The sequence below is a fragment of the Schistocerca americana genome, chromosome 7 (assembly GCF_021461395.2).
Source record: "Schistocerca americana isolate TAMUIC-IGC-003095 chromosome 7, iqSchAmer2.1, whole genome shotgun sequence".
Taxonomy (NCBI): Eukaryota; Metazoa; Arthropoda; class Insecta; order Orthoptera; family Acrididae; genus Schistocerca; species Schistocerca americana.
In genome coordinates, this window is record NC_060125.1 from 621,691,497 (window position 1) to 621,711,045 (window position 19,549).

At 37.1% G+C, this 19,549-nt stretch overlaps 1 protein-coding gene across 1 annotated transcript in view; it reads right to left on the reverse strand.

Annotated features, from left to right (window-relative positions):
* The window catches only part of LOC124622011 (neurobeachin), a 1,442,121-nt gene that overhangs the window by 815,882 nt on the left and 606,690 nt on the right, over positions 1-19,549 (reverse strand). Inside the window, exon 27 of the mRNA XM_047147563.1 lies at positions 1,365-1,495. Coding sequence (XP_047003519.1) covers positions 1,365-1,495 — 131 coding nt within the window. The remainder of the gene's footprint in view (positions 1-1,364; positions 1,496-19,549) is intronic.

Sequence of the window (19,549 nt, forward strand, 5' to 3'; positions counted from 1 at the left end):
CAGTTTGGTCTTGTATACAGAGTCACAATCACTACAAGTTATTTTGTACATGCCTCATTTCTGTATTGGGTTGACTGTTCCATTGAATGTATCAACAACATTGGTACCATGTCATTATTTCTGCGTCCTACATAAATAACAATTTTGCTAAATATATGTGCCAAATCATTTGACAGTGGGCCAATGTAACTCATACTGGTAAAAACTTGCTGTCTACTTCTATTTCACTCTAAGGAAATCTCGTGTAGTATATCAGAATTCTTCCTAATGGTCTTTGAGTACATATGATCAATTAATTCAAGCTGAAACCCATTACTGAATGCTGTGCTCTTTAAAACATGGCCTTTGCAACAGAAACTGTGATCAAGAGTGTGTGAGTTGCATTTGCGTGAGTCTGTGTGTGTGTGTGTGTGTGTGTGTGTGTGTGTGTGTGTGTGTGTGTGCGCGTGTTTTGACTAATTCCAAGCAAGGCCTTTTTAACTGAAAGTTTACTTGTTTGACAGTCTTTCTATTGTGCCTATCTGTGACTCAGCATTTCCACTATCTGGTAGTAGTAATCTATCCTTTTCATAGTACTGCACTATTGCATTCTGGTTTTTCCACATTTTAGAAAGTAACAATACAAGATTTTTCCTAAACCTGCTGTCTACATTCATTAAATTCAGTAATAATGTCGGAGCTATTGATAAATGTCATTTAAAGAAAAATGGTGGTAAGATTAAATCACCACAAAATTAGCATCTTCTAGAGATGAAAGATGCAGAAGGATAATATAAAAAAGGCTTTCTACATTTACATAGGTTCAAGTGACCACTTTCTGTAATAGCCTACACTGATGAAGACGTGTGAAATGTAAGTGTGTTACTACACAGTTTACATGGCTGAGGAACAATGCATTCAAATGATTAACAGAAAAATGAGGCTTGTTCTATGATGCTGAAGTCTAAGTAGTTCCCATGCTGACAAGACATACTGAAAGCAATAATCCACTTGAAGGAATGAAAAAAATATTGTGCAGTCATTTACACAAAATTTTACAAGACATATTGAAAGTAATACACAACGGTCTCAGATACACAGTTGATTTTCTCCGACATAAATGGAACAGTAACCAGTATCCATGCTCCTTGCACATGCTTTGGAACCATAAACAAAAAGAAATCTGTGTTTTGCCTGACAACTCCACTTAATAGGGAGCAAAGGGAAGATAACAATATGCTTTAGAGGCAGGAACTAATATGTAACAGTAACTCTGATACTACTTCTATAAATATTGTTGACTACCATATTAAAAAGCAAAATAAGATATACACATTAGCATCAATAGCTCTACAACAGGACATACTAAATTGAGTTATGGAGACCTTAAGAGATGGTGGTCCACTAGAATGAGTGTCGTGGTCAGCCAGGACAGATGAGTTATTTTCATCTACGACTATTACTTCATATTCACCATCGTCATGAGAAAGTTGCTGGCATATTTCACGAGGGTGAGCTGAAACACAGAGGATTACATATGATTAATTTTTAACTAATATAGGATAAGGAATGAACTTAAATGTTTTTACATACAGTTATTTTTAACATAACAAACATGTTGTTCTTAGTGAAAGGTTATTCTCCTCCCCTTACCACTGTCTGTGTCCTATTTAGTGAGATAGCTCTACCAGTTTAAACATTTTTCATCATTTTGATTATATTTAAAGTTGAAAACCAAAAAAATAGTACATAATCAGCTACCTTCCAGATGTACATCTGCTTCTCATTATTTCCACATATAGCCACATGATTTTATTCCGTATGTCTGGCCCAAGATATTTTATTGGTAACAAAGAATAAGTACTAATATGACAACATATTCCAAGCTATCATGTAAAACAGTAGGTAACTGAACATTAGAAGTTGTGTCCATATGTGGCAATCAGAAATGAAGGTCTGATAGAAAATAAAAGTTATTCACATATTTATGTATAAAAAGACATGATTGCTGAACCATCTCTAGCAACGCGTCAATCGAGAGCAGCCTCCCTCCCCCCCCCCCCCCCCCCCCCCATATTTTTCTTTCATTACTTTCATCTTGTGATATAATAACAATATGCTGCTAGAAGAAAAGTGCAGTAACCTCAAGGGCAATGCCACTTCATGAAATATGATGTGACAAGTAGTTCATCTTTGTAGGAGTATATGTAAACAATTTCAGACCAAATTAAATACACATGTCGAGAAGAAGATGCCCGAACAGTCACAGCAGTACACTGTGTACCCACTCCGATGGCAATGCAGGAGTGTATTCTCACAAACAAATGATTGTTAAGGTGCCAAATGCCTTCCTTTGATATACTGTCCCAAGCAGCTTGCACCTTTTGTTACAATTCGGGAATTGTCCTTACAGGCTCTGGACAATGAATAAGTTTCCAGTTCACGATCGCTCATAATTGTTCAACCGGAGAGAGATTTAATCATCTTGCTAGCCAGGGCAGTGGTTGTAAGCCATGAAGAGCACGCTGTGTCACAGCAGCCATATGTGTGGAAGTGTACTATCCTGCTCAAAAAACACACCACCTTCCTGTCAAAGAAATGGCAGTAACGTTGAACAAATAACCTGCACAATGCAGTGGGCACCTGTTATTTTACCCTGCACAAATCAAAATGTGACCTCGAGTTGTAACTGATGCGACCCTCCTCCCTCCCTCACACCATGAAGCCTGGGATGGAACCTACGAGTCACAAGCAAATACACACTGGAGTAGGCTGCTCACTAGTTCTGAGCCACACACGAGTACGTCTGTCACTCGCATGCAGACAGAATCTACTCTGAAATGATAATTAAATCAAGACCCTAAGCTGTCAACAGGCATTGATATACATCAATGGGGACAGTTGAAAATGTGTGCCACGACCAGGACTCGTACCTGGGATCTCCTGCTTACGTGGCAGATGCTCTATCCATCTGAGCCATCGAGGGCACAGGCGATAGTGCGACTGCAGGGATTTATCCCTTGCACGCTCCCCATGAGACCCACATTCCCAACTTAGTGTCCACACACTAATCCGTAGTGCCCCTGCCCATTACACTCATTACTCACGGCAGACAATCTTACCGAGTATCGTATGAGTTCAGACAATGCATGTGCATCCAACACAGAAGAAGAAGGTCAATGGCCACTTAGCCTTAACTATATGAAGATGGTATCTGTTTTTTCGGACATGTCCAAAAGAACAGATACCGTCTTCATATAGAATCTACCATTGTCACTGAAGACAACTGTCTGCCATTCCACTCACCAGTTGACTTTTTCACGACAACAGAGTTGCCATGATTGTGGTGTCATGGTGTCAGTGGTAGCCTGGCCTGAGGCATTCATTATCTTAGTCTTGCTGCAAGCATATGTTTCCCAACGGTGCTTGGTGATACATTGTGTGCAACGTGTGCCCTGATTTCTTCTCTGGACGATGTCCGGTTGGCCACTGCTGCTCTCACAATGTGTCAATGTCGATGTGCATCTGTACTGCGTGGACATCCAGAACCTGGTCTGTGGAATGGAATGTTCCACAGACTACTGCTAAAAGCAGCAACATACCACCGATATACTGTGCCTAGCATGTGCAGCAGCTCACTGATATGTCCATCTAGCTTCCAGCAGGCCCATAATGTGACCCTGTTCAAATAGTTGAACTTGTCCAACATGAGTACGTACTCATCATTGTGGCACGGTCATACCCTGCAATGAATGTTGCAAGCACTGTTCATCTCTAAACTCACCAAGATTACTACTGCCTGTTGTGTCAAAACCGAGGGTGCACAGAAAGGCCTCCTGAATGCCATCCAATAGCCAATGACTGTGAAAAATGAATCACTAACACTACAACCCCTCAGTATGCACATATTATATCCTAGTGCAGTACAGTCCTTGAAGGTGTTACATTTTTTCCAGGAGTTTGATAAAAATTCACAGTTTCATAAATCAGCACTCTACGAGACATTCAATTACTTTAATAAATAGTCAATGATGCTAAGGGTCTCATGGAATAATAAGAAACAATGCTGACAACTTGGTGTATTGTTCCAATGAATGGACTTGAAATCGTCACACTACACATTCAGAAGAAACACCGCAACTATTCATTGCTTATTCTATGTGTGCCTAATACCTTATTGTATGCTACCCAGATTTCAAGACACCAGTTATCTAAGCTGCACACTGCCACTGCTCCTTGGATCATCTAAATCATTAATTTGCAAGAAGCTTATCCTCAAGGATAAAAAAGTTATACTATCTCTGTTTCTACAGTTTCACCTCTAGAGCTCATAGATACAGCAGACTATCTGTAGTTGTTGTAAGTTGTTTCCTTAAGTGAAACTTAGTACTAAGCACAAAACAATTTGTTTTCCAATTGCAGATACATGATATTTTTTATTAAAAATCTTATAAGAAGTTAACAGTCGAGAATAATACTGCATTCAAATTAATAATTGTGTTTTACTGCTCAAACATGTTTCAATGGTGTTGTACACCGACAGTGGGCATTTCCTTTTATATTGAAAACACTCACTAAAGATTATATACCTGTACTGAAATACTGGTATGTGATTATTAATAAAAGTGCAGCACTCTTCTTAATAGCTAGAGCACATTGTTATATTTCATTAAAAAAACACATAATTTATTTGTGATAGTAAAAACTGAAAAATTCTGCCTTAGAAGACAGTGACCTTTAGTAAATTACTTATTTATTGACCTGAAATCACAGGAAAATGGAGCAACAGAAATCCATGATAGAAAATACCCTTTAAATGTTGACTTGCTTCTGGTATTAACTGGTAAGAATGCTCTTTGGTGATTTCTAAAGGTTCTAATCACTAGATGAAAAATGATGCTCTCTCTCTCTCTCTGCTCAGTCTTAATTAATGGAATCCTATTCCCATCTGAGTTGCCAATGGCACCTACTATTGGCCGATTTACATTTGTAATCTACAAGTTTCATATAGAGCAATAATTCTTCATAAATATCATTAAATTAGTCAGCAAACAATTTTATTAAATAATTTTTTTATTTGCCCTGCAAGACAGAATAAATACTGAGAAGATTTAAAGCAGTTCTTACATTAATGAGCTAAATGTGGACTTTCATGAACAAAGCTAAGAAAAAATATTATTAAAATAAATTAAGTTTCATGAAGCAGAGAGATAACTGGAAAGAAATGCGGTAAAATCAATAAACTGGCACTGAAAAATGCAAAATCACAGCTGTCCTTAGGGTTAATGGGTAACACTCCCTAGCAGCCTAGATAGAATATTATAAGACAAAACACAAGAGTGATATATTTCATTTTCATTTCATTTATCATCATCCTTTTCATCATTTACATGATATAGGAATTTTTTCACATATAAAGCAACACTTCTGCAACAGCAAAATTCTATGTTTCTGCAACAGCAGAATTGTATATTGCACATTAGGTACTGATAGCTTCTGTTACTTCAATACTGAAGATAAACATTTCTCAAACAAATTTGTCTGTGATGTATGAACAACAGCTACAGGCCTTAAACAATGAAAAATCCATGACAGAATAACAACAACATGAAAAGAATTTGTTGCTACTCTCCATGTAGAGAGGCAGTGAGTGGCAGACAGGAACATCTATCAGACTAAGTTCTTCATCACACACACACACACACACACACACACACACACACACACACACACACACTCACACACACACACACACACACATATTCACATGAACACAAATCACACATATGGGCACTGTTGTCTCAGGGCGTTTAGGACCGCCTGCAACTATATCAGAAGTGAAACGCGATCTCTACTGGGGTGGGTAATGTGGTTACCAAAGAAGCATGGGTAAAAAGAGAGGGGGGGGGGGCATAGCAGGGTAGGGATGCGGGAAAACCGTAGTGCTTCATGTAGGAGAGTGAAGGGATGTGGTGGGGACAGGGTAGTGTGCTGCTAGATGCAGCATTGGGAGGCTGTGCTGAGGGGAAGCAGGGTAGGGCAAAGAGGAAAGTAGAGGAGGGGAAACAAATACGCAAGTGAGCTAATGAGATAGAAAGCATGTTTATAAAGCTGGAGAGGAAATGGGAAAGAAGATAAGAAGGCCAGGGGGGGGGGGGGGTTATGGGAAGGACAGCTACATTTGCAACGAGAGCTCGCACCTGTGCAATTCAGAAAGGTGATGTAGGAGGGAAGCATCCAGATGGCAGGGGCTGTGGAGCAATTATTGTAATCAAGCATATCGTGTTTGGTGACCTGCTCAGCAACTGGGTGGTAGGTAACAATTAGGTGCTGGCAGTTCATGTGGACAGATAGCTTGTTAGCTGTCAAGCCTGCATTGAATACAGTGCAGTGGTTGCAGTTAAGTTCATACATCAAGTTGTATCCACTGTACTGTATTCGACACAGGTATGATAACTAACAAGGTATCTGTCCCAATGAATGGTCACCACCAAAATGCAGTCAACAGGCACCAGGTACACGCCATTGTTGAGCATGCTGCCCACCACAATTTGCTTGACTTCAATGACTGTTTCATCGTCTGTGGCTTCTAGATGCTTCCCATCAAAATCAGCTTTTCTCAGTTGCACAGGTGGGGAATTCTCACAGCAAACATCCTTCATTCTCATAGTCCCCTCCAGCCTCAATCTCCAAAGGTCCTTGACCTCCACCTGCCTATCCCCCTCCCTCCCGTATCTCTAACCTACACGTCCCTTCTAACACAGCTGCAAAACCTACATAGACCTTCCCCTTCTCTATGTCCCTCCTCTCCCCCGTGCTTCCCTGGCCTCCCCAGCACAGCCTCATGATGCTGCTCCTGGCAGTCCACCATCCTGTTCCCATCACATTCCTGAACACTCTCACTGGCATCACTAGCATCTTCCTGCATCCCTGTCCTGCCTTGTTCCCCCTCCCTACCCCATGCATCTTGTGTACTCACACTCCCCACCCCAGCAAAGATCGCTGCTCACTATCGATGCAGCTGCATTTGGGCCTTAGTGTACATAGATGACAGTGGTCATGTGTGTGAGTTGTTACTGTGTGAATACTTGAGAGTCTTGTTTTGGCTATGTCTGATGAAGACTTATTCCCAGTCCAGAAGGTGAACAACATATAGCAATATTTTTCACTGTAGCTGCCATTCAAACCCTCTTCTATGTGGAGAGGATCAACCCATCCTTTACATACAAATATCAATTTGACAAAAATACACAACATAGGACAAGACCTCTGAACAGATTGTATTATTGCAATAAACCTGTCGGTACCATTCTGGTACAAAGACAGTCGGTAAGCTTTGTAACAAAAATAAAACAATGAAATTTTTGAGCTGCACTCAGAGAAACAAAAATACAGAGTTTTCATTGAAATTGTTACAGAGCTGATACACGTATAAGACACCTAACAATGGGCTGCAGTATGTCATCACGGGTACTGAAACTCTTGCTCAACTACGTATGATACGCAAGATGATTTTTAATATTCTATTGACTCAAGCATATGAAAAACAGCACAGTGGTTCAAACGATAAGAAAATTTTGCAAATGCTGTATAAATTATACAATTAAATACATGTACTTATGATCTTCATCTGTTGTATAATCCACTACACAAGACACAAAATTTACCGAAACCAATATATATCAACAGTGACATGCAAATTATATTTTTTTGTGCATGTGGTACAATATTTTCTCAAGAAATAGTTGTGAAAAAAAATTACAAGCAACAACATGCAGTCAAAAGCATTTTCTAAATAATGACATACCCTAAAGAGAACATGCACTGAAGCAAATGTCTGTCACACAAAAGAAATTAAAGTAACATGAACCATTAGTAATTTTGAAAAAATATACATCAAAATTGCAAACTCTTGGGGTAACAGAGCAAGCACACACTAAAACACACAGTTTAAAAACATTCTGCCTATAAACATCCACAAACAGTTTAATTTCAATCACTGCTTTTAATAAGAATTACCTTGATTATTTATGGTTGAGTTCCTATACCTAGTTGGCACATGATTGTTGTTGTTGTTGTTGTTGTTGTTATTGTTGTTGTTGTGATTTTTGTAAAAAGGATGACGGCGAAGGAAAGGCTGTTGAACAGCATTGGGATGAGACCCAGGAAGGAACTGAGGATAAACATGATGGGACCACTGTGGGAAGAGAGGCCTCGCTCCAGTCTCTATTGGCCAGCATGAAGAAAAACAGAAAAAAGCAATAGCATACCGAATGTTAAAACTTTCAAATTCTGTTACTTAAAATTGTATATGAAGGCAACAGAGCAAAACACACTGAATATGAGACATACTTTCTTCTCTGTGTTAACACAAGCTCTTAAATTCCTGAACATCTGACTACAACATAAACACAAAAAAATTCTTTTAAAAGTGTCAGCCACTTTAAAGGGGGTGGAGATTCTCTAGGGAAAGATCAACACCAATACAAAAGAATTAGAAAGTTTCATATCAAAACTCTAAACATTCAGAGAGGAAAATCAATTGCATAACCAAGTGTCAAATCATAACAAAAAAGGTAAGTGATACATCTACGACACCTACAATTTATGTATATTTTTCATCACAAGTCTGCTCTATCACTATGAATTGAATAGTGTCATCCTTGCATTCCTGGAAATTGTATTACGAAATTTTGATCTACCTACAGCTAGTCAGTCATTCATTACCAACAGTAATTATGTGAGGGAGATGAGTGTCAACATTAGAAGTAATTATTCATAAAGATTCACATTTTCCTTTGACACCTGAAAAAAGGCTACCAGGTAATCTCTGTACACAAACAGAGAGAAATTTAAATTTGTCTAGTTCGTTTATTTTATACACTCATCTCCAAGTCAAATCAACACTCTCACTACAGTAGCAGTCATGCCCAACTTCCTTTTTCGTATGAAAAAAGAACACCATAAAAAGTATTTAACAGCATGCATATTACACACAGATTTCTGAAAAATGCTCTAACAGGTCTTGTGATTATCCTTCTCTGCTATGCAAAGAGTTTTGATTAAGAAATGGAGAAACGACAGATTATATCAAATACACCAAATTACATTATGATGAAGTTAGATATCAACTTCCACATGAAGTACATAGTGACACATGTAGATGTATATCTGTTGGAACTGTCCTTCAAAACCAGTACTTTTTGCAAAACTGTCTTACAAAACTTTTAAATGCAAATCAAACAAAGCAGCCTTGCACTAATTTGAGTGATTCTTCCCCATAACTGACAAAGTGGTAATTTGTTTCCGAACTGTGAGAGCATCTGATAACTTTTGGTGACAGTGCTCATAACAGAAAATGTAAATCAATCATTAGTGTAATGAGGTACACAGGCACAACATATGGAGATTTTTGGTTGATATTTTAGGTGCCACACAAATTCACATTTACCATTTTGCTTCACCATAACTCATGGAAAAAATGAAAGTTTTGCACAACAATAATAAAAGTTTTACATATTTTACCAGCTGAACAAACTGCCTTGAGATACTATGTTCTGCAGTTACTCATAGAATTCACACTGAAAAACACAATAAAGGCTATAAACTGGTGAAGGTCTTCATTGGCATACCAAAAACTGCAGCATACCTGCAGAAACCTCTCACGACTCGTACAAGTAAATTGTGCAAAACCATAAAGCTCCTTAATCCACAGTCATAAAATACAAAAATAGTATGAATTGTAATGTATAGTTAACTACAAAATTGACAACACAGGCTGGGGGAGACAGCCTAATAAAAAACTTGATAAACACATTTCAAAGTTTATAACAATGTGCAGATGTGAAGATTAACAACTGCCATCAAAAATATACAGACATATGCTGAACCCAAGAAAAATGTGACTGACAGAATGCTTCATAATTTTGGAAGTTATGGAGAGCAACCCTGACCAAAAAATAGCAATAATCTTCCATCGCATTCTAAGTTCTTTACTCTGCTGGAAAAACATTCTTATCTATAGAATCAGTAAATGTAACCACTCACTGAAGAAGAAAACCATGAGTGGTGGTTGACAGAATACAGGAGATACATAAATGGTACATTAGAATATCACCTTTTGTTCTTCAGAGTACACAAACACTAAAAGCAACATTGTCCTGGAAATGTGGACAAAATGTGTGATTGTTAGTGTTCACACAATGTCTCATGCCAATTGGACAAAGTTACTTTTTTGCGCGTGACTTTTGAGAGAGAACAAAAATTAGTAAGCTCACCTAACATGTTCCAGGTATAGTATGTGTATCTATATTTCTTCTAACAGCTCCAACACACTCTTTATTTATTCACTTGTGTGTACTCCACCTACGATATTCAGAATGGAAGAATCATTTTATTCTCACAATCTGGTGAGTCATTCATTTGATAAGGGTGAAAACTGAGTACTTATGAGGAATCACTGTACAGATACTTATCCATTCAAGCATTCTCAGTACATCTTCATATCATGATAGCATATGTAAAGACAGAGCTCTCTGCAAACTGAATGATGGTAAAATCTACTTCTTATTGATCTAAATCAGACGGCCACAATGGCAAACAAAGGGAACTTTGGACTAGTTTTGCACAAATCTAATGATGAAAAACGCTGCAAGGAGGATTTGCACATCCACTGAAAGTTTAGGACACTCCATAATACTTCCTTCAATTCTTATTAAAGGCAAATGAAGATGTAATTAGAACATTTAAATTTTAACCAAAGTGAGATTTGCAAGAATTATTTTCTTCTTTTAAAATGGAAAGCCATGATGTAGTAACTGCAGTTTCATGAAATAATTTATTTCTGTCTGTTTATTCGGTATAGTGAATAGAAAAGAGGTCTACTTAAAATCAATTGTTGACAATCATAGTACCATCTGAAATAAAGAAAAAGGTGAAGAGAAGACCACAAACAATTGCCCTCATACTACCAGAAAGTGTTCCAAGTTGCCACTCTTATGAAGGAAAACAAAAGAAGGATCATAAAGTACTTCTATAATTCTGTCTCAAAGAGATTTATTCTCTTTTTCACCACGTTCAAATCATATATTTTATATAACCAAGACAGTAATGCCTCTCTGAGGCACTTCTCCTACAATGTGTTTGTACTTTGCTCCTCCATCTCTCCATCCACATTTTTAAATATTCAAAGAAATATAATATGCTCTGTCATCTGTTATGAGTATTTTAAGAATATCCTAAAAAAATGTTCAGAATAAAAAAAATAGATGAAATTATCTTCATAAATCATCATAAATAAAGAGAAATACCCCACAAAATGAGGTTCCATCATGATATAAAAAGAATATTATTGCAGTTTATTTGGAGGACACATGTGTACTCCAAAATTAAGAAAATTAATTTAGAACCATGTAAAAACCTACTCCTAAGACTCCAGTGCCATATTTTTATATTTCCGATAAGTTGTTGACATGGTATTGTATTTGTATTTGTATTTCTTTATTGGTCCTGTAAATCGTGTTTAGGTACATATTTTGCACAAACGATGTAGGACAAGTCAGACTGTTAACGAAGGTACAAGCATACAGAACACATTCCCAGATATGTGAGTGTCTTGAAGACTTCTTCAGTAATAGACCCAGGTATGTTGTCCTCGATGGTGAGTTTTCATCAGAGATAATAGTATTGCCAGGAGTGTCCAGGGAAGTGTGATAAGACTACTATTATTTTATACATACACAAATGATCTGGCAGACAAGGTGGGCAGCAATCTACAGTTGTTTGTTGACGATGCTGTGGTGTACAGGAAGATTCAAAGATGAGTGACTGTAGGATGATACAAGATGACTTACACTAGTCAGAGTGACGAATGGCAGCGGCTCTAAATGTACAAAAATGTAAGTTAAGCAAACCCATAATATTCGGACAAGACAATAGTAATGTCCTACCTGACATAGTCAGGTCATTTAATATCTAGGCATAATGTTGCAAAGCTATATGAAATGGAAAAAGCATATGAGGATTGTGGTAGGGAAGGTAAATGGTCAGCTTCAGTTTATTCGGAGAATTTTAGGAAACTGTGGTTCATCAGTAAAGGAGACGGCATATAGCATGCTAGTGCGACCTACTCTTGAGTAATGCTTGAGTGTTTGAGATCTGCACCAGGTCAAATTAAAGGAAAACATTGAAGCAATTCATAGGCAGGCTCCTAGATTTGTTACCAACAGGTTCAAACAACATGACAGGTTCAAACAACACACAAGTGCTGCAGAGATGCTTCAGAAACTCAAGTGGGAATCCCTGGAGTGAAGGCAACATTCTTTTTCAGGAACACCACAGAGAAAATTTAAAGAACCAGCATTTGAAGCTGACTGCAGAACAATCCTACTGCTGCCAAAACACATTTCATTTAAGGACCATGAAGATGAGAGAGATTAGGGCTCACATGGAGGCATATAGGCAGCCAGTTTTTCCTTGCTCTGTCTGTGAGTAGAACAGGAAATGAAATGACTAGTAGTATAGGGTACCCTCCTCCAGACACCTTTCAATGGCCTGTGGAGTGTGAATGTAGATGTAGATACACATAAACATGTAGTGTGAAGACCCTAAGCATGTGACTCAGCCAAATGTAAAATTATCATAATTGCACTAGACGCGTTGACCAGAAGAGTGTGATTGTCGTACAGAGATGAATAATGGAAAATTTATCTATTAATTCTGATATAAAATATGTGATAAACAGATACATTGAAACATTCATGGTACATTCCTCACACATTTATGTTAGAACTCATTTTCCTCAGCTCTTAATTGTACATCAGTGACGATAAGTACATAGAAACTGAATGCACCAGTTTTCCACACGAAACCCTTTCTTACATGAGAAATTGAAAAGGCCTTTCATTAAGGTGCAATACTTCTGTGTTTTGTATGGGACAGGTGAACATTTTCCCTTGCCTCCATGGTCTCCACACCTAAACCCATTAGAGCTGTTTCACATAGCGGCATCTGATAGCTATTACTTATCAGATTTATTATTTGCAATAAAAGGAAAAGATAAATTGCTACTTTCCACACAAATGACATAACAAAAAGACACTTACACATTAGCTTTTGGCCAAAGGCTTCATCAGAAAAGGAAACACACACACACACACACACACACATTCATTCACACAAGCAGGTAAACCTCATGCACATGACTGCCATCTCCAGCAGCTCGGTCCATCTTTTTGTTGTGTGTGTCTGCAACTTAATGTGTCATCTTCATGGTAAGCAGCAATCTACCTTTTCCTTACTTTGTTGATATTCCAACCAGGAAATTCAATTGTTTAAATTTATTATTTATTTACTTTTATTTATTTATTTCATGTTCTGTTCATCCATGCAGTGATCTGTAGTACAAGAAACACAATGTCTTCATCTCCATATTGTGGAAGGCTGTGAACCAAGACACAACACTATAGCAATATAACAGGCATTCAGAATTCAACGTGAAGGTGGGTTGTTGCATACTTCAAAGAAGAGCATTATGAACATCTCATGCAAGAAAGAGATTGAGGTAGTTTCCTCGTACATTCCGTTCCTGGGTATCATATGATTAATGCATTATGAACAGTTACACAAAATGAGTTCTAAAATTAAAATAAAGCATTTCCAGACTCATGTTCATGTAAAATATTTAAAATTTTGTAAGTGTACGTAATTTGCCCAGAAATTTTAGCTGTCTCTTTTTGTTACATTCTGTATATAAAGCATTTAGGAAACAAACATGTATTACATTACACTATGATATGGCATGTAATGTAGTTTTTGATTAGACAACATTTATTGTGTATATAGTACTTATTTCTGAGTTTCATGGGGCTATTAGGAGAAAGGATCACTTCTGGTGAATCAGCTGAGGTTTACATAGCTGTTTCATTGCACACACATGAGAATAGCATTCTGTGTTTCTAATTGTTTTTGAACTTGATCTGCTGTAAGATTAGACTGAAGTGATCACATGGCATTTATTGGCCAGGATATCCCCTTCAGGGTTCAGCCGCCACATTGCAAATCTTTTTAGAATTATGCACCATTTGTGCATCACAACTGTCAGATTAACGTCATTGAAAGTATTTTTTGTGAGTGAATTCTATATAAGAATGGAATCAAGTTGTGTTTGCATGTGGGTTGAGCCTGACAATTTATGTAAACAAGATTGTTTTCAAAATTTATCATTTTATATTGAAAAATCAGAGCGAACTTGAACCCATTTTCAATGAGCAAGTAACTACAAGTAGTGATAGGGCACCAATTCAAATTTTTTATCTTTTTACTTATGTACCTAAGCAGAGCAGTGGAATTCTTTTGTCTATTCTACATATAGTGCACAACACTCTTTTCAAAATACTGTGGTGTACCAGTTAGCTTCACTCACTGGCATGCTGCAGGTCATCACTTAAGACCCAACCACCAGCATTTGTTATTTAGTATTTATCATTTCTGGAATGTTCTCAAAAGTTCATATGTTTGTATATTCTGGAATATTCAATGCCTGTATAAATGGCAGCACTCTCCATCCAGGAGTTCAGTTCTGTTCTCACTGTACATTGGTGCCCATAACAATGATGCTTCTAATGCTAAGTGTTGTATTTCATTTCTGATCCTACTTTCATAATTGGACCTGACACTATTTACAACATGACTATATTTTATAACAATGAAATGTAAATGAGAACAGATTACAGGCCTCTCTCTCTCTCTCTCTCTCTCTCTCTCTCTCTCTCTTTCCACCCCCCCCCCCCCCCCTCCTTGTGTGTGTGTGTGTGTGTGTGTGTGTGTGTGTGTGTGTGAAAAGTGTGAGAGAGAGATTTTATACAAAAGTTAAGCAGTAAGGCAGGAGAGTATCCACTTCACTGGAAGGAATGGTGACTTACAGAACATCCCTGGAATATTACAGAGAGGACTGTCTCCAATATTAATAAAGTGAATGAACAAAGTAAATCTCTTCTAGCTGTTTCAATGCTTGGTCATATTGTTATAACTGTACGGAAACGGTTATTCATTAAGAATGATATGAAGTCTGCAATATAATATCTAATTCTTTTACTGGCTTAGTGAACATGGCTGTAATTTATAGAAAACTGTAATTCAATATTTATCTTTATGGAGTATTTTTACTCAAGTTGCAGCAAAACAATCAGCAACACAAAACATTTTAAATATACTGTAATTATTTTGAACTACCAAATTATCATAAATATAAATGGTTAAACAGTTTATTATAAGAGACAATCAGAAAGTTTCCGTTTGAAGGCCGTACACAGAATCAGTACACCAATCATGCAAAATCATTGTGAGTAGTGAAGCAATCATCCCAAATGCACCAGGTGTCTTGCTGCGTGAAGAAGTCCGTAAATGTACGCTGCACATCCTCATATGAAAAATATCGTAGACCCTTTAAGACACCAAAGATGTGATAATCACTTGGGGAGAGATCACAACTATAGGGTGGGTGTTCAAGTGTCTCTCACTAGTTGTTTGTACATAATGAATGAGGCTGGCCTCCCAGATCAACTGGAATCTTAAGCTGAGTCATCACCAGCACGGAACTTGGTGCACCATTCCACAATGGTGGATTTTGACATACGTGCAGCCTCATACATATTCTTCATTCTCCAGTGGATGTCCAAAGATGTTTGTCCTTTGGCCACCAAGAAAAGAATAACAAAATATTGATACTGTTTGTAATATATGGTAATGACATCACCATAGTTCACATTTCCGAATTTACCGCATGCACACTGGAAAGACACAAGTGCCACATTAATTCCTAGCCTACATGTTTGTGCATATATAGACACATCAGAGCCACACTACACTGCATACCCCTGCAGCAATGCCCTCAAATGGAAACTTTTTGATTGTCCATTATACTATGCTTAAAAGGGCAGCGTATTATTTCAATGCATAGTAATTTTATTTAGTGGCTATAAAATTTATGTATTAGCAGTTCACAATAGCATGCATCACAAAAACTCAAGTGTATTGCATGAGACTATTAAAATACATAATATTTTTTCATGGTTTGTTCTATTTTCTTTAAATAACTTGCCTACATTAATCGGTAAAATGCTAAAGTCAGTATAATTATATTACAGATAGAGATTAATTCATATGGTTTAAGGATTTTAATAGTCTCTCACTAGTTACAAAGATAGGGAAGAGAACAAAGAAATATAATGTAACTAGCAATACGGGAAGTGCATCTTTTGTGTGATCATGCCCATTATATTTACCAATAGTTGCATACACCACATACAGACTTGAGCTTTAGGCTGCCAGACACCCTGTATAGTGCCACATTATACTGAACTTTCATAATGGGACATTAATTTTAGATATTTGTTACATAACTATTTCTTCTTTTTTTACTTTTACTATCTAGTCTCACATATAAAAACTGAAATAACATTGTAAAGTAATCAGCAAAATGAAGCAGTAAATATGAATGTTCATGTAATGTTGACTTTGGTGAAAATGTATCAGAAAGATGTTATTGTCACTGTACTGAAGTTAAAAAGACGATAATCAAAAATGAAACACTAGTCTGTAAACCTTGAGGTAAAGAAATCTTGAAAACAAATATTATTGGCCAAATGAATTAAAAATTCAATGTTTCATTTTTCAATTACTATAAATACCTTCAAGAAAGTGTTTGGTTCTAAAGAATGGAAGGAGAATTGGAACTTAATAGCTGTACTGATGACCTAATAAGTATACTCACTTTTTGTTAGGAAACAGCAAAAGCCATCTTCAAAACCATATGACTCTTTCACATGGTAAAAGTGAACACCTGAAAATGTAAGTTTAAATAACCCAATCCCTGTTAATTTCTTTGCAGTTAGTGTTCTTTGTTTCAAGTGAGTCAATGTAGAACATATTCACCTGGAGATGAGGAATTACGCTTTGAAATGTGACCCACACAATCAAGTTATAATGAACAATTTAATGTTTACGTCTCTGTCAACAATAAATAAAACTGCAGAATGAATTTTCACTCTGCAGTGTGGTGCGTTCCAATTTAAAACTTTTTGGCAGATCTCGATAGCATGCCAGACTGGGCCTCCCACCCAGGACATATAAGTTTCCCAGGCAAGTGCTCTATCACCTTTGCTATCCAAGCACAAATTACATCCCACCCACACAGCTCTGCTTCTGCCAGTAATTCTCTCCCATTTTCCAGAGTTACTGACAGAAGTAGAGATGTGCTGGTGGGTTGTAAGTCTTGCTCTGATAGATCAGTCAGTAGAGCAATTGCCTCTGAAATGCAAAGGTTCCAGGTTTCAGTACTGCTCTGCCACGAAGTTCTGATCTGCCAGGAAGTTTCACATAAATAAAATGAACATCTGCCAACAGTATGACGAAATATAAATATCTGCTGCAACAAAGAATGCTTCACTCTATCACAGTAAGCTTGCTGCAGTGACTTCACCACTGCATTAACCAGTACAAACTTAGTAAAGGCAGTAGGAGAAAAGACAGTCTCATTGCCCAAATTCATGTAAACATCCAGAACAGATCAAAGGGATCATATACAAATTTTCTAAGAATGTGATGCAAGAATGGCGAGTTAAAATGTCTGCTGTTCATTAACTGAATCCAACTCTAATCACAATCAGTTTGCTTATACTCTTTCCATAATGTCAAAGTTTTAGTAGTTTACAGAATAACAAAGTTTAAAAGTAGTTGCAACCAAAGCCTATTCTCAGATAATATGCATCTGCAATCAAATATTTTCATGAAAAAACTGTTTTAAAATACAATATGATATGGAGGACATTGCCATCTGATGTAACAATCTGAACCTTGTCACTTTCCGGAAAGCAGATTAAAATTGTAAGATCGACACTTGAATTTAGATCTTGCCACTCATGGGCAATGCTCTTACTGGATGAGTACCCAGGCATGAGCATCCTCTCAATTCCAGTTCTGGAGTTTGGATAGTAGGAGAAAAGTGCTCACAGAAACAAAGCTGTGAGGGTGGATCATGACTCATGCCTAGATGCTCAGACAGTAAGAAGACGGTCCATGAATGGCAAGATTCTGGAATCATGTTTGATTTTGCCAAACATAACAAAAAAATTCTATTTAATTTTTATGTTTTTTAGCTCTTGTATCCTCGTGTCAGCCCAGATCAGTTAAAATGCTGTAAACACACTTTGTATTCCTTCTACATTCATTCTGATATCCTGAATCAAGTAGAAAATTGTCCTTAGCTCAAATTCAAATTATATAAAATGCAAATTGAGTTGAAACACATGTTGTAATTATGATGGATGGCTTACTTGCACCATAACAAGTCAGCATTTGGCAAGTAGCTGTCTCAGCTGAAGGCAAGCAGTAACAAGCAGCCTCAATGAGAAGTAGTCACATACTGGAACAGGATTTTTATTTGAAGTCATCTTTTGATGGCAACATTGTTGCCAGTAATGCTGGAATTCTAATCATGAGCGTGTTTCATTCAGATGTTGATATCTGAGCTGCCAGTAAAACAAACACACAAACAATACATAGAGTGTTTCTTGTTATTAAACACAAAAATAACATCAAATCTCACGGCAAGCCTTGGATCCAAATTTCATGTAGATTTCAATAGTAAATCAAAAAATTAAAACTTACTGTACACAGTTCAATTTATTATATTTAACGTTCTAATTTTAAACATGCCTATTTTCTGCTCAAGAACTCTTCTGTGTTCTGAGTAGTAATCTATCCAATTCAAACTATTATCATGTAATGAAGACGTTATGAATTACCTTGCGCTTTTAGCTGCTTTCACTATAATCACACTTTCAAGAGAAAGTATAAAGGAATAGATAAGAGTGATGAATCTTCTCACAGTCAGCTGTAATTTAGGGTAGCTCTGCAATATGGACACTAATTTTCAGCTGCTTATAGTACAAGTGCTCATAATGAGTTAGTAATAACGTGTATCACTGCCTGACAACTAAATAATGATCACAGCAGATGCAACAAATAACCCACTAAAGACCAAGTTATTGTGCTGCATAAAGCAAGGCATAATGCTGACAATGTGTGTATGTGTAACAGAGTAATACAAAACTGAAAATGAAATGATGATCTGTTCTTCAAAGCTGCAAGCACCTACAATATATATAAAACTTTGTGCAACAAAATGGTCATGCAATAGTAGTAGTATTATATGCACTGATGTGGAGAAAGCTTTTTAAACAAAGCTAATTGTTGCAGAAGAAATGGTGTGTCACTTTTATATGATAACTAGCAACCTGCTTGGCTGCGCATGCCTAGCACTAAGTATCTGTGGCTTGTGGCTGGACCAATTGTCTGGCATAGCAGTAATTTTGTTTATGGGGCAATGCAAAGAGTTATGATTAGCACAGGGTTATGATTAAAAATCAGATAATAATACTAGGTAACAAAACAGCACCACTTTCACACAAATTAAATGATTTAAGTGGCAGACACCCCTTTTCAGGCATATTGCAGCACTTAAAAGCATGAGTGAACTGCCCTACCACACGCCAGTGGTAATGCGAACCAT